The 22,862-nt window shown below is 40.9% G+C and overlaps 2 protein-coding genes and 1 pseudogene across 2 annotated transcripts; 2 read left to right on the top strand and 1 right to left on the bottom strand.

Annotated features, from left to right (window-relative positions):
• The first annotated feature begins 2,197 nt into the window (after positions 1-2,197).
• LOC117447556 (overexpressed in colon carcinoma 1 protein) lies at positions 2,198-11,266 on the top strand. The gene is made up of 5 exons (XM_034084287.2): positions 2,198-2,545; positions 5,141-5,165; positions 6,373-6,408; positions 6,787-6,866; positions 8,106-11,266. The coding sequence occupies exons 1-4, from the start codon at positions 2,503-2,505 to the stop codon at positions 6,860-6,862; spliced, it is 180 nt and encodes a 59-aa protein (XP_033940178.1). The 5' UTR covers positions 2,198-2,502; the 3' UTR covers positions 6,863-6,866; positions 8,106-11,266.
• Positions 11,267-15,129: 3,863 nt separating this feature from the next.
• Positions 15,130-18,293, top strand: LOC117448506 (RING finger protein 223-like; annotated as a pseudogene).
• Positions 18,294-18,803: 510 nt separating this feature from the next.
• Positions 18,804-20,602, bottom strand: LOC117448267 (tripartite motif-containing protein 16-like). Its single transcript, XM_034085475.2, has one exon. It carries the CDS (start codon positions 20,585-20,587, stop codon positions 18,914-18,916), a length of 1,674 nt encoding a protein of 557 aa, XP_033941366.1. The 5' UTR covers positions 20,588-20,602; the 3' UTR covers positions 18,804-18,913.
• Positions 20,603-22,862: the final 2,260 nt, after the last annotated feature.

Below are 22,862 nucleotides of genomic sequence, written 5' to 3'. Positions count from 1 at the left end.
ATTATATTGACATAGTTATCTCATTATATTGACTTAATATCTCATTATATTGACTTAGTATCTCATTATATTGACTTAGTATCTCATTATATTGACTTAATATCTCATTATATTGACTTAATATCTCATTATATAGTGTCTATAAATGCCTCTTTAAATAGATTACACATAACATTGATCAGCTGTTGTGTTAGTTTGCTATATCATAGTGCTTCAGGTGTAGATTATACAATATATAACATGTCCAAATATGAGAGAAGGCCTAGGTACAAGGAAACGTAAAAAAAAGAAAGAGTCTGACTGAGAGGCCAAACAAACGTCAGGAGAGAGAAAAGAGAGATTTGTCTCAAGTCTTCAGATAAGCAATGTGTTTCAGTATAATGCCCTACAGACCATCATACAGTTACAATCATTCATTCTCTATATACAAACTTCTTGATTTACATACACTGTACTGCGCCTCAGTTTAAAAATGTCATAAAACTAAATGTGAAATCAAATATATGGTGCAATTTCTTTTTAGAGGGAGGACTCCACAAAGTTTAATGAGGTGGGCGATAATGGACACTATGGCTATTGATGATGGCTTGTTTCCTCTTGCATAGTACGTCATACACACTATCAAATATCTACAACAGGGCAACTTTTCCTGTTCGATCAAAACACTTGCAAACAATTGGCTAAACTACATCAGCTCATTTTTTGAAGATATTTCGTGGAGAACGGAGATGGCAAACTATTCGAGTCTAATGTGGCACGGTGGCTCAAATGAAAGAAAACAAAACAAAAAGGAAGCAAGGACAAACCAGCGCTCTACCCCTCGTGGCTCCACTGGAAGTAGGCTCCGTTTTTACTGTTACCTTCTTAGAAGACAAGGTTGAGCTCAATAACACGTCAAGCCTATCCCACTCCCACATCTCTCCGAAACATACGCTGCGCCACCTAAATGTGTGTCTACTGAGGGAGGCCGGATTTGAGATATTAAGTCAATATAATGAGATAACTAAGTCAATATAATGAGATAACTAAGTCAATATAATGAGATATTAAGTCAATATAATGAGATAACTTAGTCAATATAATGAGATAACTAAGTCAATATAATGAGATATTAAGTCAATATAATGAGATATTAAGTCAATATAATGAGATGACTAAGTCAATATAATGAGATAACTAAGTCAATATAATGAGATATTAAGTCAATATAATGAGATAGCTTTTTTTTTTTCCTGTGGCGCAAACAGGCTTCCATATTAAACATAGTCTAATCTGATACTGTGAAAAAAATTACTTCCTTTAGAAAATGCTTTTCCTGTTGCTATGTCTACTGTTGTGCGCAGACTTTTATGAGAGAACAATTTAATAGGGCTTACATGGAAACTCAGATTTTTAGTTTGAAGGCTTTGAAAGAGAAAAAGCATGTTTTTTTCAATGTAAAAATCTTGACTCTCAGCCACACCTATGTAACACCATAAGACCACTGACTGAGTGTGAGAATTGTTTCCCCTGCAACGTTGTGATAATGCAATGCATCCTGTCGTCTAAACTCCATCCATATGACTCCCCTCTTCCTGTAAGAGCAAACAATGGCTCGATTGAAGAAGAGATTGAGTTTATATTGGTTGGGGTCTTTTTAACTGACCTGTGCTAACCCTCATGGTTACATTACAGACAGAGGGGTTTTCAGCTCCTTGCTATCTATAATTGCTCGAAAAAGTGAGCCGTTTCTGTGTCTGTGTTTGTGTAAAGCATGAATAAAGGTCCTATATGTTTTGAAGGTATGTAGGATTTTGCAAGATTTCCCACACACACATACGCACAAACAAACAAAGGCACAAAATATTAATGTCCCTTAAATGTATTTCATTTTCCCCTATACCTTTATATAAAAAAAAGGAAGCTTGCTATTGGTTTAGTGTCTCCCCACCCTCCGCCTACTTTCCCCCGGTTTCCCGGGCAACCTTGTCAGGGTGGAGGAAAAGAGCAAATCATGTGAGGGCATAGCATCTTTCTCTCCTCTCTCTCCTCTCTCTCTCATCGTCTCTTGTAGTGTGTGTGTATACTGTATGTGTGTGTGTGTGTGTGTGTGTGTGTGTGTGTGTGTGTGTGTGTGTGTGTGTGTGTGTGTGTGTGTGTGTGTGTGTGTGTGTGTGTGTGTGTGTGTGTGTGTGTGTGTGTGTGTGTGTGTGTGTGTGTGTGTGTGTGTGTGTGTGTGTGTGTGTGTGTGTGTGTGTGTATAAAAGGCTCTCTCTCCATGCTTTCACTTCACTCTCAGCTCTCCATTGGTTTGCAGAGAGGATAGGCACAAGACTGAAAAGAGAGGAAGGGGATACGACCATAGGAGATCCCTGTGTTACAGTCAGTGGGAGACATTTCTCTGACCTTCTTTCACTTTCTCCCCCCTCTCCCCAATGTGTTTTGGGGTTCCCTTCTTTCGTTCTTCTCCTTCTTCTTCTTCTTAAACGTCTACACATTGTTGGACCGTGGCATCGATGCAAAATGGGTTGTGGCAATTCCGCAGGCACCAACACGGCAGGAGGGGGTGAGTGTTTTTAGGGAATATGTGTGTTTGTATGAAAACGAGGGAGAGTGTGAGGGAGAGTTGTCACTGTATCTGCACCAAGGAGAGAGAGTGTTTTGAATGTAAATGAAGTGTGTGGGGGGTTACCCTTGTCTTGAGATGCCCGTGTCTGTGTGTGGCTCTCAATGCCTTGATTTCATTCATAAAAAATCGACAACCTTTGCATCCTCATGTATGTGTGTGTCTCATCGTGAAAAATATGTATTTTTAAAAAGCCATTGACAGAACAACAGAGAAGTAGCCTCAGGAATGTCCCGCTTTGATAGTGATTATGACCCTATACTGTTATTATAATGTTAACGTCTATATTCACACAAAGGATGTCCTCCATAGCTAACAGGTTTTAATGTGTTTTTCTCACTTATTTTTTTTTGAATTGTGTTTCTTTCTCTGGTATGTTTGTCCTTGTTTCCATGGATTTACAGTATGAAAGACAAGCAGCTTTAGTGCCTTTGACCATTGAGCAGGTTTCTTGTATAAAGTCTGGATGTCTTGTCCTCAAATAACACACATCTCTCTCTGTTGATTCACCCTGATAGAATACCTGTTTTAAATTATACTGTACAAATCTCTAGGGACCATGGTCAAATTGGGGCAAAAATTAGATTTAAGTATCTGCAGGATTACCTCACCACCAAAGGCCATTAAAAGCAGTAGGGTGTCTGTTCATGCTGGTGTAAATGGGTGTGTTTGCGTGCAGGTACCTAATTAGTGCTTGCCAGGCACGTTAGCAGAGCCACAGCCAGCTACTGGGAAATGTGATCCAGGGTTGTTGTTTTTTTCCTTTACATACATCTTTCAGGTTACAATTTCTGTAAACAACACCCGAGAAGGTGTCTGAGTTTGTTGTGTGTGTGGCTTGTTTGTCCATGAATCCACCAGCTGTGGTCAGTTGTGTACAGCTGGTCTTTTTCCGTTTCTTCTTAGGGGTCAGCGGTCGGCACAATGTCAAGAACGTGTGACATCCTGTCACTTTGACTTATGGTTGCACTTATATGTCAATGCCAGTTGACATCGGGCCAGAATCAAAGGACATTGTTTCCCCACACTGTTATTTTCTGTAGTAAAGATTATATTCAATAAAAGGAAAATGTCACAACTCATCTATGTTTTATGTTTAAGTGTTTAATTGCTATTAACCTCACATTTGTCTCTCAAAGTAACTAAACCTTTAACACTAATTATGATGTAGGTGAGGCAAAATTGAGGCATTTAAAAAAAAAAGCTAAAAGTCTTCCTATGTGTGAATAATATTGGATAACAATATAATTAACATTTTGTATTTATATATATAATACATGACTTAATCGGACATGTTATAATCGTTAACAATTACTGTACATTTGAAAGCATTTAAAAATCGTTATATCTATCTAAGACTATGATGTAAGCACCATACTGAGGAATTGCCGTATGATTATAAGGCTTTAAGGTGTTACTACCCAGTTGTTCTGATTTAATATTGCTTAGACAGTAAATGTTAAAAAGGTGAAGAATTCCCTTGAGCGTGTTTTTAGCTGAGTGGTTGCCATTTAACCGCAATATCCCGTGTTTGCTTCCACTTTTTAAACCTTCGTTGCATGTCACAACACTCTTTCTCTCACTCATTAATACAATGTTAAAACGTGAAAATGAGAGCACTCAAATAAAAAAGCCTTTTAAATCCTAAATAGCAAGGTTAAAGTCAAATATGATTATTCTAAGTTGTAAGCTTCCAATTCATACTAGAATGTTTCAATTCAAAACTTACCAAGCTCAAATGGCCGCCTCTATATCACATTGCTCATCCCTAGTCTTATGCACCCAGATGTGGGTATGAATGAGCTTTTGTCAGGCTACTGAATAGGCTCTGTGTCATGTCAGCTGACTTAAACATTTACTGTGAAAAAGCCCTCCTTTGGTTTAACAAGGATCACATTTACTGACTTTCTGAGTAATTTAAATGTTCTACTCTTTCCGCCCAGACATCTTACATGTGGAGTGTTCTTTTTGAAGGTACATGTCTACATTAAAACAAAATGGCATTAAAAACCCAATAAAGGGTATTATTGAGGGGGTTGTTCCTCCGCTGTTGTCATTGTGATACTGTACAGGCAGGATGATTATCCTCCTACTGAATGCACTGTGATCTCATTTAGATTAAAATCCTGCTTAGTGGACTGCATGTGGTTCAGCAAAGAATGAGCTGTTGTTGGACCATAGACGTGTCAAACAGCATTGGGATGAGCTGTTGTAATTTGGAATTAGAGGCATTCAAACAGCATGCCTTTTATCCGTTTGCAACATGTCCTCAGAGACAAGTTGTGAAATGTTTTTTGAAAGTGTTTCTGTATACTGAAAACCACAAAAAAAAAAACCTCACCAGACTGCTGCTAGATACGTTTTCTTTTGAAATGTGATGTATTATAAAATTACCACTCTTAATATGTCTTTGTTTATTCATAAAAGCCTATGATTCACATCCTATGGCTGTTGAATGAAGGCATTTATTAGTATGATCGCATACATCCTTAGATAATTTTCATACAATTAATTGGCCTTTTCATCTGTTTTCAGGGCCAGCAGACGTGTCAAAAGATGTGTAAGTACATTAGTCATATTAGTCAAATGTATTATATTAATGTATTATTTCAGCTCTACAAAGCATTACTTGAAGAATGCATGAAGAAAATAACTATATCATCCAAGGTGAACACGGTGTCTCAAACAAGGTGTCTAAAATCCGACTTGGAAAATATATTAATTAAAGCTTGTAGTCATACATAGTTGACCGAAAAAAAAGACCTCACTAGTCAATAAGAAAAAAGCAAAGATACTCAACCATACAACCAGGTCCCCGCTGTGCTTCGTGGCCATACAGTATGAGCTTGTTCCTGCTTTAGTAAATACAAATCCAACATGTTTCTGCGTAGTGTCATGTGAAGGACAGTTTGTCCTTAAAAAGTTATCATTCATCAAAGCTTTGGGAGGGGCAGCATGTCCAAAGCATTTCCTGGAATCTGCGTGTGTGTTTTTGTTGTTGTGTGTGTGTGTGTGTGTGTGTGTGTGTGTGTGTGTGTGTGTGTGTGTGTGTGTGTGTGTGTGTGTGTGTGTGTGTGTGTGTGTGTGTGTGTGTGTGTGTGTGTGTGTGTGTGTGTGTGTGTGTGTGTGTGTGTGTGTGTGTGTGTGTGTGTGTGTGTGTGTGTGTGTCCTTGATAACCATCTGAGCAGCCAGCACAGGACCCATGAGAGCTGACAGCAGCACAACACTGACTCACTGAAGCTAATCACAGCTTCCTAGGACTGTACTTTGTTATATTACTCACACACACACAAACACAGAGACACAAAGACACACCCTTGACCTGTATGTGAACAGGTGATAATAATACATCCGCACAATTATTATCTTTTTTTATATAAATTATTTTCTCAAGCTGGGGAGGTTCTTGGAAGTTGGATGAAACTAAAGTTGTCAATTCAGTTGTCAGATGAGAATAAGCAGAATTCCCCTGCAAAAAGATACATCCAATATTCTTCAACTGAGCTAATGCACTCTCTCAGTTGAGTTCTCAATGTGTGTGTGTGTGTGTGTGTGTGTGTGTGTGTGTGTGTGTGTGTGTGTGTGTGTGTGTGTGTGTGTGTGTGTGTGTGTGTGTGTGTGTGTGTGTGTGTGTGTGTGTGTGTGTGTGTGTGTGTGTGTGTGTGTGTGTGTGTGTGTGTGTGTGTGTGTGTGTGTGTGTTTGCTTTTATGTAATCTGTGTGTCCCCAAAAGAGCTGACCTGACCTGTGCTTCTTCTCTCAATCAGGACAGAAGATCTCCCGGTAGACGATGAGAAAAGAAGGTAATTTTATCAAAATTCCAAATTTCCTCCGAATGTCTTATTCCTCTTTCAGGCTTTTGAGGTTGCGGTTGGGTGCATTTTAACCATATAAATATATTTGTACGGTGAGAATACGATTACAACTCCTATTTTTTAATCATCCTCAATGTCACTTTTTATATCAAGAGGAAAAAATCAGACAAACAGAATCCATGCATTCTTCATCAATGCCTGACAACATCACGGAAAGCGTAATGTAATGTGGTTTCCTCCAAGAACAGCTATAAAGCTTCAAAGAGCTAATGCATTGCTAAAAGGAGAAACTGTATTGAATTTAGAACGACCACTAACTCAATCCCTTTGTCTTTTAAATGTTACATTCTTCTCCTCTGTTCTCAGGAACTATGGTGGCGTGTACGTAGGCATACCAGCAGAAATGGCCGATGTGGCCGCCAGCCAGTCAAAGACCCCATGAAAAGGTAAACAGCCATAGCAATGTACTGTTCTCTTTATATTCATGAACATTAATGAGCATCTTGTAGTGAAGCAGCTCAGAGCGTAGAGAGAAATAATCCCTGGAGTGAGCCCCCTCCCGTTGAACCACAGGCCTCTCTGCCTAAACTATTCTTGGAATATTTGACCTTTATTTTGACTGAATCCCAATGAGACGCTTTCCCTTTACTTATACAGTTCAGACACTGAAAGGTGTGAAGATGAATATAGTTCACAACCTGTATTTTGACCATGACAAAGTAGTATTTTATTCCACCTATTTTAGCTTACGGTTAGGGTTAGTATGTGCCTTCATTTGTGCCTTGCTATTCCTTTGCATGTTACTGCTTACAAAAGCATTATTCGTTCTCTCAGTCTGGAGCTATGAACCAATATAAAAACTAGCATTATGTTTTGTAAGGTTATCAGTTTTATAAAAACACCTGGAACCTTGCTGATGTATTTTGCAGGCCTGAGGGCTCTCCCTGTTCATTCTGTGTTTTGGTCCTCTCATGTGTCCTTGTGCTCATCGAGGTTAAACATGATAATGAATTGATTCGTTTTGTTCGTGTCCTCAGGCACAGCAAGTCCGTGCTCTTTGTTCACTGAGGTCTCCCAGTTCAAGCTGCTGTGGAGTGCGTGGTTGTTTTTTGAGCACAGTTTTGACAAGGAGACAGGATTACAAAAACAAGAAACTTGTCAAACAATTGTCCTATAAATATCACTGATTACGTCTCACTCCCACCGTTGCAGTGATGGAAGAATGGATCTTTTCACAGTATTATATTATTATGGCTATTATGTTATCCTGTTTTCAAACATGTAGGAGCATTTTAATATTTATACTTGAAATACTGTCTAGATTAGAAGTACCGTATGTTATTATACCATGTTAGCCTTTCATGTCTCTATGTTCAAAGTAACTAGTAACTCTGAGTGTTAAAATACATATAATGGAATAAAAAGTACAATATTTGCCTCTGAAATGTCAAAGTATAAAGTAGCATTAAATGGAAATACTCAAGTAAAGTACAAATATGTGAAGAAAATTACAATACTTGAGTAAATTGACTTACTTTCCACCATTGCACCTTTGTGAATAGCAGATCCCAAAGGGAACAAACATAGGTGTTTTAACACCACTTGCTCTCTTGACTTCTGTCTCATCAATTGAAGCGTGTACAAAGACTCACATCAAAGCAAATTACTCTTCTTTGTCTCCACAGGATCGTGCATTTTCATCCTCCCAGAGAAACACTTACCTTACAAGCAGAGAGCATGTAAGTGCTCAGGCTTTAACACTGTCATTAAGCGAATATGTGGACAGCTTTCCCGGTATCTGAGGACGCTGCTTCATGGGGTCATGGGGGGCACAGCGACAACGGGATGAACAATGAAAGTGTACATACGCCATCCATCATCACCCTTCAGTTTGTGAATGAAAAGATGTACATTGAAACGGACAAGCACCCACTCAACGGGATTTGTGACAGCCGTCTTGGCTCCACGGTCACATCACTGGAACTTTCTCTTTCTTTCTCAGGAGGAGACGGGGGACTAAACTCACTAACTGTCTGAGACACACACATACCGAAAGCCCTCTGCAATAATAATCACTTCTCAGTAACGTCTCTAGAAGCCATCAATGATTCATTGTGTGAACAGAGAGTACGAGACACATTCCTGCTACTACGTCACAGAAAATAAATAGCATTGATTTCAATCAGGGACCTGAGGCAACAGGAGTCTGGAAAACTGATTTAGCTGATTATTATTCTGATTCTAAATGAATGTGAGGTGTACAAGCATCAAGGATCATACTGTTCAATAGTGGAATGAGAAAAACATGTTATTAAGTTATCCAAAATATATAAAAAGAATGTGTGTGTGTGTGCGTCTGAGCGTGCGTGCATGTGTGTGTGTAACCAAGGTCAAACTCTCTTGCGTTCTCTGTCTTTCTGCAGTATCTTCATTTTTCCGCTGAAGAGCTCAGATTCTTCACACAGCTCTTAGAATATTTATCATAAGCAGAATAGTTACACAGTTTCCTATCATCTCACAACATAACGTATGATCCAGTGAGTAGGAGAAAAACATGTTATTAAATTATGTTCAGAGGCAAAAAAGTTGTGAAAAGGGAAACGTCGAAGTCATTTCTTCTTACAGTTTATCTACATTGATCTGTAAGTGATTTATTGCAATCTATTTTATGTCATTCATCACACAATATGTGAATATTATTCGTATGTGTATAATCCTTGAAGGACAAAGCTGGTACTGTGCTGTATTTCTTTTTTTATTGTCATGAAATCCAATGAAAAGACAAATTAATCTTGCGGCCTTCAGTAGCTGATAGAGTAGTTTGGTTGTCATGGAGATAAGTATGAAATTGTGGTCACATAATAGCAGGTAGGTTTCAATTGTCATATATAATAATCAAACTGCTACTTCAAAAGCCAAGATGTAAGAGTCCATCTCATCACCAAGGTCTTTGTATCCTACTGAAAATGAAAATGCCCGAAAACATCTCACAAACACAATTTCATTTACATAGGCTCAGTTATGTCCTAAAACACCTGCGCTAGGTTTTTTTAGCGAATGTCACTTTAACAGCAGTGAATAGTGCATTTTGGTGGCTATACTGGCTTCAAAATAATACACATTTGGGGATTCTTTTCAGCAGCAGTACAGTGTATGTGGGACTGAAAATATTGCTAACGTTCATCACAATGAAGGAACATGTCACCATTCAATACGCTGTGACTCATTCTGTTTCCAAACAACAATGGAGGACCGAGGTACGGAGGAAGAAGCTATATCAGGCTTTGACTAAGGATTGTCTATATTTAGTAGGATTAATTCAATGTTGTTGTATTGGGGGTGGGGGGTTCGTCATGAGATCAACAATAAGACACTTATAGAATATATCCAGCATAGTGTCCACATAAAACACATTACAGCTGGGTGGGCATTTGGGGCCAAGGTAATTTGTCAACCGGGCTCTTGACATCTCTCCTTTCTAATGAATGTACAACATCCTCCATTCACCATGACCATAGAGATTCAAGAGATGTTCTCTCTGTGTTATACAAAACGCTTTAATTGCCTGTGCTTGGAGCCTTGACTGCCTGGACTAACGTAAAAAAAATAGGGACTTATTTCACCATGCCAGAACACCAGCTTACTGTTTACTGTTCGTGTTAGTTTTTGTCAAAATGACGCCCACTAGCTGCGGAGCTGTGTCGCCACATAAGGGATTTTGTGTAGTGCATTTTAATTTTAAGCCTTTTTTTTTGCTTGAATTTCGCAGTGTTTTCACTGTTTACAGAGTGTATGGTGAGACATTATATACTGCAGATACAAAGAGCTGCTACAGTGTAGTTCACAATAATATAAATAGCAGTATGCCTACACCACAGCACCAAGTTAATGTAGAACCGAGCCAGAGAGTACATTGGTGTCCCTTTTCCTTTATGTCTACATTTCCTCTCTGCTGCTGCCTCATTTTTCCTACCAGAGGCTTTTGGCTTTTTTGACATGTCGTGCTGCGTGTCTCTCCCTCTTTTATCATCTTCTCTGTGCCCTTTATGGTTGTTCCTCCTTTGTATGATGGATTTATTTGCCTTTGCCCTATTCAATAAATCTTACAAGGACAAGAGGGCAGAAAGTGGATGAATAACAAAATCACAATGTTGGATAGTTGTAAAAAGCTGTACAACACAGCATGTCTTTTGAGGTTGGTCGTGTTTAGAGAAGTAACATGTTTTAAAGAAACAGTTAGACATCAGTTACCCAAACTTAAATAAGAAGATTGATACCATATTCAGATATAACAGTGGTATCAATCTTATTGATCTTATCTAACTATTGGCAAGAAAGCCAATATCTCTGCTAAATGTCAAACAAGTCCTTTTATATATTTGTTCAGATCGTTCAGGTTTTGTACACATTATTGCTGAACATTACAGAATCCACTTGCGGTCAGAATAGCTGTGAATTGTTGTAATGATATAAATGCTTATCACACACTGGAAAGACATGGAGTGGCCGTTAAAAACCCACCTGTGTCTCTAAAAATGCTGTGTTATAATAAAAGAGGTAATACAAGAGGAGATTGAGTTTGTTCTATGAAAGTCATATTTAATAGACTATTTTCAATCTCACATGTTCTGTGTTGTTAATTCATGTGTGATAATGTACTCCTTCTCAAACACACAGTCAAATTGGGACACGAAAACGTGACTTCCTCAGTGAAACTCATTCATTATGATCTCATTCAGTTATGAATTATTATGTATGACTTATATTATTATTATTATTATCCATGCACTGCTGTGTTTATTGATTGCAGCCCTTGTTGAAATGTATCTGCCTTTTGTAATCAATAAACCGAGACTTGAGGGATTACATGTGTTCCTAGAGAGTCTCATAGACAGACTGCCTGACAACATCAAGTGTGGATTGCTGAGGGGAACATTTATCATTATTGAACCGAGGCCCTTTGTCCGCCTGCAGCTAGATCAATCACAGCTCTGGAGTGCCTGGAGGATACAGGAGGTGGTATGTAGATGTTAACTAATGTTATTCCTCTCATTTCACAGCAGCAGTTTGAGCCCCTCTAGTGACCCCGGATTATGCAGTTGTTTGAGTTGGGTGAGGACTGAAAAATATAGGCTGCTCATGTCATACTGAGAAATATAAATCAGAGTTTTCCTAATAAGTCAAAAGGGACAGAGGGTCGCATGTCGAGATTCATATCATCAAAACGTCCTCTTGTGGTTTTGTATGTCCAGGTCAGATCTCTGCTTCCATCTGCAGTCCCCAGGGATAACATCCATAACAAACACACCCTACAATGCTAGCATTCAGTGGCGATGCAGGAAGTGACATGCCCCATAATGCAAAGGAGACAGCAGGGTTTAAAGGTAAGGTTTAATGCATTAACCACCCTTACCTCCAATCATTGGTCCTTTTTAATAACTGTAAAGACAATCTATCCATAACCACATTCAAGGGATGTAATGCCTAAACCTGAACACATTTTAATAATATTTGCTCTGTCATAACCACAACCTCCCCTAAGCTTAACCACAGTTGCCATGCGTAGATATTAAAGTGGGATTGGCATTAAAGGGAAAAAATACACCTAAATAAATGCCATTGATAAGAATCCAGGGCTTTTGCCTCCCTCAATTGACTGTTGAAAACACACAGATTTATATTTTATTATAAAAAAAACCTGAACACATGTTAAAGAAAATGGACGTTAAGCAATGCAAATTTCTAGGGTATGCAGTTTTTAATATTTAATGATACTTGCTCCTATACAAAGAGTGTGATATGTACAGTATCATTCTATTAGTATGGTTCTCATCTCCCTCAACAGCATGCAAACTAAAATGTCCACAACATGCCACTTAGAGATGGATAAATGTGTGTGTGAACTGTGGGAGCTACGTGATAGAGAGCACGTCCTTAATCAGATCATCCGAGCATCTGGCCGACAGCAACATCACAGCTGCTCTTTCTCCAGCTGAGCATGTCAGTCAACATTGCCGTTTGATACTGATCTGCTCCTCTCTTCCTGTCTCTGCTTCATCTTTAACCCAGTTCACATCAAAATGTATAATATAATGACATTTATTTTTATTTTTTTACAGATGTGCACTTTTCTTCTTCCAGATTGATCTTACATCCAATATAAAATGGTACCTCTTCTTTATTTTTTTAATCTTTCCTATTTTACTTGAATATGTTCCACTTTCACAGAGCGTAAAGCAACAAAAAAAGCAAAAATCCTTGAAGGACATGTGTTTGTGGATTCTGGTAGACAGAGGAAAATTACGTTGGCTGAGAAGTGCAAACGAGAATTACAAAGTGTGAAACACTTTAACGAAGCTTGAGACAAATTTACATTTTATAAAACCAAAAACATTTTATAAAACTTTGATATAAAAAGTGTGTGTGTGTGACACTGGAATTTGTTTTCAGAAGATATTATAATAGTGTCGTTCGTTCCGGTGCACTCTGACAGCACTGAGCACTACATCGAGATTAAGATTAAACACATTTATTTCATTTGGGAACACATACCTATGGAGTTGGCCAGATGTGTGTATATTACTGTTCATGGTAATTTGAAAACAAATGCCGATGTCGGACATAAACAAACACACCGAACCATACGCAGAGCAGAGACACACACACACACACACACACACACACACACACACACACACACACACACACACACACACACACACACACACACACACACACACACACACACACACACACACACACACACACACACACACACACACACACACACACACACACACACACACACACACACACACACACACACCTTGGTGTGACCGGACATCTCCTTCATAAAACGAGTAATAGGGGGAATAATCGGCTGGTACACCAGCATGGTCTTGCTGGTGCTAAATACATTTTTTAAATAGTAACCCATGTCCATATGTTTATTTGTGGGTTGTAGATTTAAACTATAGGGCTATCACTATGGGCCCTGCCTGTACCTGTTCGCTCTGCCATGGCGTGAACTGTCTGCTAACAAGTGACCAACAGAAAGGTTAATGTTGACGTCACCTCGCCCTTTAGTTTAGTTGCCAAAAAAAGGCCACATTATTAACCCGAAAGTACACAAAAAGTACACTTCAGATGCTCAAGTTCCTTGACATGCTTCACGCTTTGAAATTTCACCGATATCTGTTACGGTTCTTCAACAAAACGTTCACATGTAAGAGGTTTATCTCTCATTCAGAACAATGAAAATGCTCTCCTCTCACTGATTACTGCACATCACCATGGAAAACTTTGATCTCTGGACACCTCGTTAGCTCAAATATAAACACCTGTGTCATGGAACACGATGATGTCATAACTCCAACTGACATGCTCAGAGCAGCAGACTTCAGATAATGGTTAATGGTCCTGTCCTCAACAGCTCTACGTAAATTATGGGGTGTCATCATATGCCGTTTCCATGGAAACTCATCCCTCGCCATAAAACATGATGTCACTGTAACTCCAATGGACACGGTCTAATCGTCCCCCAAACTTCGCTTGTATATCACCGGTCCATGCCTCAACAGCTTTACGCCAAATCTGAGATCTCACCATAGGCTGTTGCCATGGAAACGCATCCCTCGCCATAAAACACAATGTCACTGTAGCTCCAATGGACACGGTCCGGTCATCCCACAATCTTCACCTGTATATCACCTCTAAATGCCTCAACAGTTCTATGTCAAATCTGACATCTCACCATATGCCGTTTCCATGGAAACGCATCCCTCGCCATAAAACACGATGTTGTCGTAACGCCTATGAAAAAGGTTCAAAACAGCACCACACTTCAGATAATGGTTAACGGTCCAGCCCTCAACAGCCCTACATCAATTATGGGGTTTCATCATATGCCGTTTCCATGGAAACGCATCCCTCGCCATAAAAGACGATGTCGCTATAACTCCTATGAAAATGTTCAAAAAGTGCTCAAACTTCACATGTGTGCTAACAGTCCAGCTGTGAAGACATCTACGGCACAGTTTTGAGATTTCTTCAAATGTCGTTGCCATGGCAACACAATGCTCGTCATGAAACACGGTTTTCAACTTCAGTGAAAATGCTCCAAACGGACCAAAACTTCACAGGTTTGGTGACGATGCAGCCATAAACACATCTAAGCGTATTATGGGATGTCATCAAATGCTGTTGGCATGGCGACAAATCATTCGCCATCAAGTTAGTTCAAAAGTTTGCAGTTCAAATATTCTGCTGCTTTTCCAAGCCTTTTTAGTTTCTTTTCTTCTCTCATCACACATTCAAGCCCCCAGTGTTCATGTCTAATCTAATCTAAATTCTTCACTTTCTTTTTACACATTACATTTCAGCATAGCAGTTTAGCGTCAGCTTTTCAGCATAAAGCATCCCCACTAGCAATTTCTTCAGGAATTGAATTCTCTAGTTAACTATGTGGGGGTAACAATGGGCTTCATAACATGTGCAATGATGGACTAGATCTTGTTTAATTGTTGGGATTATGTTGCCGTTTTTATGATAAAAGCAGCAAAATTCCTTCGATATGAAAACTTAAGAAGTTAAGAACAGATCAATAAAAGGTAATAAAGAGCCGACACGTCCAGAGGGGACTCGACAAAGGAGGGTTAAATATTCCTGAAGATGGAACCGCAGATTTCCCCTTAAATCTCTCCTGGAGAGATGAAAAAGAAGGTGACAATCATGAGCCTGCCTGAGTGCTCCATCTGCTACAACACCTACGACAATGTCTTCAAAACACCCAAGCATCTGGACTGCACCCACACATTCTGCCTGAAGTGCCTCTCCCGCCTCATGGCCGTCTCGCTGAGTGACCAGGAGGATTGCGGCGGCAGCCCCCGCCTCTTATGCCCCTTCTGCCGCCACCCCACCACGCTACCTGAGCAGGGCCCCCCCACCCTCACCACCAACTGAGAGGTCCTCTGCAAGCTGCTCAGCCACCAGCAGCAAGAGGAGCCGGTGTGGCTGGAGGGTAAGAAACTGTCCTACAAAAGCGCCAAGCAAGACCCCAGCTTGGGCTCCTCTGAAAGCCCCTCGGCCTTTTGCATCTGCATTGACATTGGGGCCAGCAAGGCGATAGACGCTCCGATCCAGACGGGGCCCCGGACTTATGGGCTGCAGGACCGCCTGGCGGACTGGAACAGGCTGCCAAACTGGCTGGAGGGCTTGCTGCTGCAGGGCTTGCTGCCGGTGCTCTACCTGTTGCTCTTCGTGGTTGTGTTATTTATACTGAGTCGTATTTAAATAAAAAAATATGTTATCCTTATCAACTGTCATTACATGTGAATTTAGGCTTCGAAACTCAGTGGTGCAAGATTACATCTGACAGGCCCTGTGGCTTGAATTGTGTTCAGTGACACAGACATTGACAGAATCCACATTTACAGAGCGTACTGGATATCAGATGACAGAGCACGAGTGGGTTGATATGTGCATGTGCATACAAACAGGTATTTCCAAATGAAAAAGTAACATTATTTTGAACATTGATTTGTAAATATATGGATTTCTTTTCAACAAATTGTCAAGTTTACCGTAAGGTCCCAAAACAGGAAATGAATGTTAACTCAATGTGCCACCATGAACTCTTCAAAGTGTGCCTTTCGTCATAGCCTTGTTTACAGAACATAATAAAAAGGGAGACTTTAACTTGAATCATGTTTCTAGGAGACTTTGATGCCTCATTATTTAGATTAGGATCATTTCATGACATTCGGCACTTTGTTAGGTAGTGGTTTAATCTGTATGATAAGCAGGTGTCTCAAATTCAAAAATAGGTGCCATTTCCCAGAGCGCTGTTTATTATTTCCTCCCGATCTGACCCTTAAACCAAAAACCATAAAAGACAACCCCTCCTTCAGATTGGAAGGAAGGAAGTGCCTTTATATTTATTCCTGCTTTAGGTGTGTCAGATAAAGGAAACGTTTGGATTGGGGGGTTTTCCAATTACCTCACCTGTGACGCATCGATGATAGGACAATTCACGCTAAATTCTCAAAGTGAAATACAATAAAAATCTAGATTATCCACAGAGCAAGATGGTTCAGAAACACAGACACAAACCCATGAAATTCATTCATCGGAAATAGATTACAGTTCAGAAGAAAAAGGACAACAACTGAAGAATACAAACATTGTGGACTTGAAGGGAACGACTTCCTGGCCTTCCTGACATCCAGGAAAAAGGTGAGATGCTAATCCATTTCAATGCCAAAAGCAAGTTAATGTTATTAACTTTTTTAATATGATTTTTTTGGGGCATTTCTGCTTTATTGGACAGAGGCAGTAGAGATCTACTGGAAACAGTGGAGAGGGAGGAGATGATATGCAGCAAAAGGCCCAGCCGGATGGTTGCTGCTCCATGTAGAACGTGTTCTATCAGGTAAAGCACCCAGGTACCCAGTTATTTATGGTATTGAGGTTGAATTTAGACTTTGGAATGTAATTTCCAACAACGCATTGTAAAGACGGAAAGAGTTAAAGCTTGACATGATTTGGTCTTTTACTTAAGAGGATGTTTGCATTCTCTTATTTCCTTATCTTTCTTTCAGGTGTCACATCTACCAATGGTTGTACATGACAGAGACCTTCCCCACCTCTTCGCTGTCCTACTAGTCAACCCTTATGATCAGATCCTTTCCTAAATAGTGGTAAGTTGTTTTAAAGTTCAGTGTACGCAGTGGCGGTTCTAGAATATTTTACATGGGGTGGCAAAGGGGGGGCAAGAGGTCATGCCAGGGTGGCATGGGAGGGCGGACAGTACGTGGTATTTTATACTGTATATAAAACCTATTTATTGTTAAATCATGCCCTAACACAAGTGTTCTTAATGCACAAGAGAAACAAGGTGTTCAGACCAACAAATTCAAATATAGTATAAAACAGCAGAAAGTACTCATGATACCCTAGAATTCTGTTTACTGTAAGTACAGTCAAAGTACTTAGTTATAATGAAGTACACACATGACATCACCCATCTCTTCAGAGAGCTAAAGGTGACCTGTGCAGCAACACATTTCAATACATATTTGTCAATACTAAGAGCCGCTAGATTGTGCTGCTGTAATGCAATATGTATGCAAGAAGAATAAAAACATACCCCCGGGGTCTAGACACTGGTGGTGGTGAAGGGATAGTTGGGTTCGGTCTGAAGGGGAGTGGCTCAGCCTGACCCTGGATTCAGAGGGACAGGAGGTGAAAAGGGTTGGAGGAGGGTTGCGTAGAGTCACCTGAAATGACAGCTGTCAGAGGGGGGAGAGCAGACTTAAAAGGGTTAGCGGAGCGCTATGATAGGCTTGTGAGAATAGAGCGAAGTGATTGGTTAAGCTGGGGAGTGACGCCCCCGATCACTTATTGAGAGGAGAGAGAGAAGTAACATGGAAATAGTAAATGCATGAGTAAAGACGGTCTTCCTGGTTGAACTCGCGCTGAGCTTCATTTAGTCTCAGATCACTTCCACATGTTCTCCATCAGCTTCGTATGGCACCTTGGACATAATACAAGAAGAACATCCTTTTTTTGTTTTTGAAAGACAAACCTTTATTAATGATACAAACATTTAATTTGATCACACATCCCATCAGTAAAGTCTGTTCAATGATTGTATGATCAGTTTCACTTTATCCACACCATGAATGTGTTTAATCTCAGCTATTTCAAACAGAATCATACATGATTTCCTTATTGATTATCATCATGATAATGTTGTATGTTCTATAAAACATCAGAGTACCCACCTTCTATTTGGACAACAACAACAACAACAACAACAACAACAACAACAACAACAACAACAACAACAACAACAACAACAACAACAACAGTAGTGTGCAAAACAATAACTGTAATATTTTACAATGTATTTCCCAAGCAAAGACTCTAAGCTATTTACAGGAGAATAATAAATGATGTACTTATTGATTATGATCATGACAGTAAGTAATATCATTTTAAATAAACATGTTATGATGAAATAAGTGTTATAACCATCTGGGAACTCATGTGTTAGTTAATTTGGGCAACAATAACATTTAATCTGTCAAAATAATACATGTGACTATAAATGTCTCTATTGTTTTAGAAAGTGGCCAGAATAAAATGTGTACAATAAAAGAAGCTCTGCTGCTTTCTCTCTGAAGACTCGTGCATTACAAGAGAAACAACAACATGAATCAAAAGAAATATCCAACACATATTTAGAGCAAAGTTTAAAATATCAGTTCAGGTTAACAAGGATCCTCCTGAGCAGTGACAGCCTCCATGGCTAAACAGACACAGGAAGGAGCCTGAAGAAAGTCCAACATCTACAGAACTCATGAGAAGATGTTGAAGCACATCCCATAACGTTTGATTGACAGCTGATCTGTGCAGTGAAGACATGGACAATCAGCTCTGATGGACACACGGTGAGTTTAAGAGGTAGAAGAGTTCCTCCAATGACTTCAGGCTATTTGAGTTTACAAAACTCAGCAGTGTCTCCATAACTAGAATAAAGACAAACTCCAGCATGTAGCGGCTGAGTGAATGTGGTCTGGACTCTGTGGAGGAGAGTCATGGTTTCAGAGATGCTGTAGAAGGACAGAATACCTGCTCTGTGATCCAGGTACACTCCTACTCTGGAGGACGGAGGACCTGAGACGGGAGTGGGGAAACTGTTGTAACGAAATGAATAACTGTTTTTGCCACAAGCTAAGTACCAAGATTTGTCATTGTTTCCAAATACACTTTGCAGCCCCCCTGCTGCTCTGCTGATATTCTTGTATGCGACTGCTACACAAACTCCTCCCCCTCTCCACTCCACCTCCCAGTAACAACGTCCAGTCAGACTCTCTCTACTCAGGACCTGACGATAATATCCAGTGAATCTGTCTGGGTGACTAGAATAAGACTGTTGTTGTGTCATGTATGTTGCTTTTCTGCTCCCCTCAGATAATACCAGCCATGTGTTTGCTGTGTTTGGATCCAGAGTGATCTCCTGTGAGTATTGTAAGAACCCAGCTCTGGTGGCGGGCTCTGCTGCTGACAGTAAAACATCCACTTCAGTCGGTGAGACGTTTGTCCATTCCTCTCTCAGGACGTCCTGTAGTTTGTCTCTGACTGCTGACAGGGCCGCCGTCACGTCCTCAAAGTAGCTCAGAGGACGGATGTTGGTGCTGGAGGAGTGTGTAGGTTCACTGAGGGCTGACAGAGAGGGGTAGCTGAGCAGAAACTGGTTGTGATCCTCTGTGTGAGACAGCAGCTTCAGCTCAGCGTCTCTCCTCTTCAGCTCAGCCATCTCCTGCTCCAGCTTCTCCTGGAGCTCTCTGACTCGACTCACTTCACTCTTCTGCTGGGATCTGAGCTGCTGCTTCACATCAGAGCCTCTCTTCTCCATGAGACGGATCAGCTCAGTGAACGTCTTCTCACTGTCCTCCACTGCTTTATCAGCAGAGCCATTGACGGCCTGCACCTCCTGCTGAAGCCGCTTCACCTCCTTCTCTCCGTCCTGGATTCTCTGCTGGATGTTTTGTCGACTTCCCTCCAGCTCTCTCTGCTTGTCAGTCCTCTCTGCTGCAGCTGACACCATGTCGTGGCCTTTGTGTTCGTCCACAGAGCAGAGATAACAGATACTCTGCTGATCAGTGCGGCAGAACAGCTTCATCACCTCGTCGTGACGAGAGCAGATGTTCTCCTGGAGCTTCTTGGAGGGCTCTACCAGCTTGTGTTTCTTAAAAACAGGCAATTCGTAATGAGGCTGGAGGTGTTGGTCACAGTAAGAGGCCAGACATTGCGGACAGGACTTACACGCTCTCAGTTTTCTCCCAGTGCAGACATCACAGGCCACATCTCCAGCTCCAGCATAGCAGAGATCAGCAGGAGCAGCTTGGAGTCCAGTCTTCTTCAGCTCCTCCACTAAAGCTGCTAACATGGTGTTTTTCAGCAGGACAGGCCTCGGTGTGAAGCTCTGCCTACACTGAGGGCAGCTGTGGATCTCCTTCTCATCCTCTCCGTCCCAGAAAACTTTAATACACTTCATGCAGTAGCTGTGTCCACAGGAAGTGGTCACCGGATCCTTCAGTAGATTCAGACAGATCGAACAAGAGAAGGTTTCCCGATCCAGCTGAACTCCTTTCTGCGCCATTTCACCTCTCAGTAGCAGTGAGTGTGTGAGTTTCACTTCCTGAAAGCTGAAACTATGTGAGCTGTGATCTGAACAGTGTGTGTGTGCAGTGAATGTGGCCTATCAGCTCTTGTACTTTACCCACATGTTGGTTACACCCCTCCTCCTCAGTGTGGATCTGAAGGGGAGGAACCAGGAAATACAGAGTGGAGCTGGCTGTGTCTGAGAGCAGGAAGAAGAGGGAGGGCTTATCAAACTCTGATTCATGCAGGAGGAGGAGCAGCGCTCAGACTCTGAGCTAGAGCCTCGGTTACAACCTCCTCTTCATTTGAAAAGAGCTTTTAGTTGTAAAATAAGTTGGTAAACTTACAAAATCTGAAGGGGGTTAAATACTTCTTTCCTCCACTGTAAATGTATAGCCTCAATGTCCTGAAATAGCTGATTGATAGTTGAATGTATTGTACAGTAAGTCGTTTTTTACTGTAAAGTAGTATTTTACTTGTGTGTGTGGGGGGGGAAATAATTGTTTACATTAATGGTGACCAAAACGATTGAGACCCACTGAGATAACACTGAGAGAGTCCTTTACAGACCCGGTTCCAGAACAAAATGACTAAGGGTGCATCTGAGATTAGAGAGGGTGCAGTGGTAAAGTGCTATTTTTATAAGTGGGGAGTGTACCTGACACCCTCTAGTGGGGTCCTCACCTCCTCTAGGGGGGTCCGGGGGCATGCTCCCCCGGGAAGATTTTTTTTTTTTTTAAATATTGAAGTTAAAACCATCAATCTGGTGCACTTTGAGAGCAACATTAAGAGATCTATGGATCTATGTGCTCTTTGCTTGATTATGCCTTCCCAGTCCCTTATCACGTAGCAGCCTATAAGAGCATGGCGCCAGGTGTTGTAGCCAGTTGTGGTGAAGGCATCTGACTTACTTGAACCGAAATGTCTACATGCATAGCAGAAGATGGCATCTTTTTTACATGAATATTCCAGCCAATCTCTGTTTTGAAACCATGAGCTGCAAAATGAGCGCCTCACCCCACTGTACAGGCGAGTTGGGTACTTTTTTCAATATACCTGGGCAGGCTCTGTTTTGCAGAGGTCCTCTGGCACTTGCGGGCCGCCGAGGGGTGGCGGTGTTTGGGGCAACGAAGACAGCTGTGGCTGCTCCGCCTCTGTGGGCGAGGCGGGCAAAGCCGGCGAGTCGGGCAGGAGGACGTTAGTGTCCACGACAGTAACGTAATGTCCCCATGATCTGAACTGTTATTACCTGCAGTAGATGCAGTGTATGCTGAGGATAAGGGCTGGTTGTTTTAACCATTTTCTGATCCATCATTGACTGCTGTGTAAGCACCTTGCAGATGATGAATGCGCAGCGGCACAGGTCACGCGCACCTGACATAATAACGTTACTTACCGTTTAAATTGATCAAATAAATGCAGCAGACAATGCTATCTAACCACAATTACAATTTATTTTATTTCAACTAAATTCTTCTTCTTATTATTATTATTATTATTATTATTATTATTACTACTACTATTGTTAGTAATAGTAGGCAAAATGTAATATTTTTCACTTTTCATTTTTTTTTTTTTTACTTTTCATTTTTCAAATGAGGGTGCATAACGACTCAACTGAGGGTGCAATGCACCCTTATGCACCCCCGTAGAACCGGGCCTGGTCCTTTAGCTCACTGAGCCTCTCAGTCTGACAGGAGAGGACTCTCCTCCACTTTGTTGTTAAAAAAACTCCTTATATCCGTTAGCGTAGCTCACTAGCACCAGAAGCTAACATCAACGATCTCCGGTACCGGTGCGCTCTCTCGCACACAAAATGGCTCGTTTCACACACACACACAGAGCCGAGCTTTAATGAAACACAGAGACCCAGAAGTAATAGTACTGTATCATATTATTTTCGAATTTAATAACCATTTTTCCTCCTGGTCTCTCGCGCATACTTGCCAACCCTCCCGATTTTCGCGGGAGACTCCCGATTTCATTGCCCTCTCCCGGTTTCCTCCCGGGGTCATATTTCTCCCGAATTTCTCCCGATTTCTGACAAAATCAGATTTACTCAGGACTGTTTCCACTCAGACTTTAATACAGCTACACCATTGTTTGGTTTCCATGGTAGCGCGTCTCTTTAGTAGCCCGCGCAGTTGAAAGTCTGAGAGGGTGAGGAAGAGTCACAGAAAACAGAACAAGAATGGACAACTCGACCCTCTGCTCACTCCTTTCCTGTAAAATACAGGTCCAGCCCACACATATGCTCCATCAAGGATGTAACT

The sequence above is a fragment of the Pseudochaenichthys georgianus genome, chromosome 6 (assembly GCF_902827115.2).
Source record: "Pseudochaenichthys georgianus chromosome 6, fPseGeo1.2, whole genome shotgun sequence".
NCBI classification, from domain to species: Eukaryota; Metazoa; Chordata; class Actinopteri; order Perciformes; family Channichthyidae; genus Pseudochaenichthys; species Pseudochaenichthys georgianus.
This window is presented reverse-complemented; position numbering and strand designations above follow the sequence as displayed.

Excerpts from the sequence above, each read along its gene's own strand:
- LOC117448267 (XM_034085475.2), bottom strand. The coding sequence starts at position 20,587 with ATGGCGCAGAAAGGAGTTCAGCTGGATCGGGAAACCTTCTCTTGTTCG.
- LOC117447556 (XM_034084287.2), top strand. The coding sequence starts at position 2,503 with ATGGGTTGTGGCAATTCCGCAGGCACCAACACGGCAGGAGGGG. Across the intron at positions 2,546-5,140 it reads CACCAACACGGCAGGAGGGG|GGCCAGCAGACGTGTCAAAA; the intron begins GTGAGTGTTTTT and ends ATCTGTTTTCAG. Across the intron at positions 5,166-6,372 it reads GCAGACGTGTCAAAAGATGT|GACAGAAGATCTCCCGGTAG; the intron begins GTAAGTACATTA and ends TCTCTCAATCAG.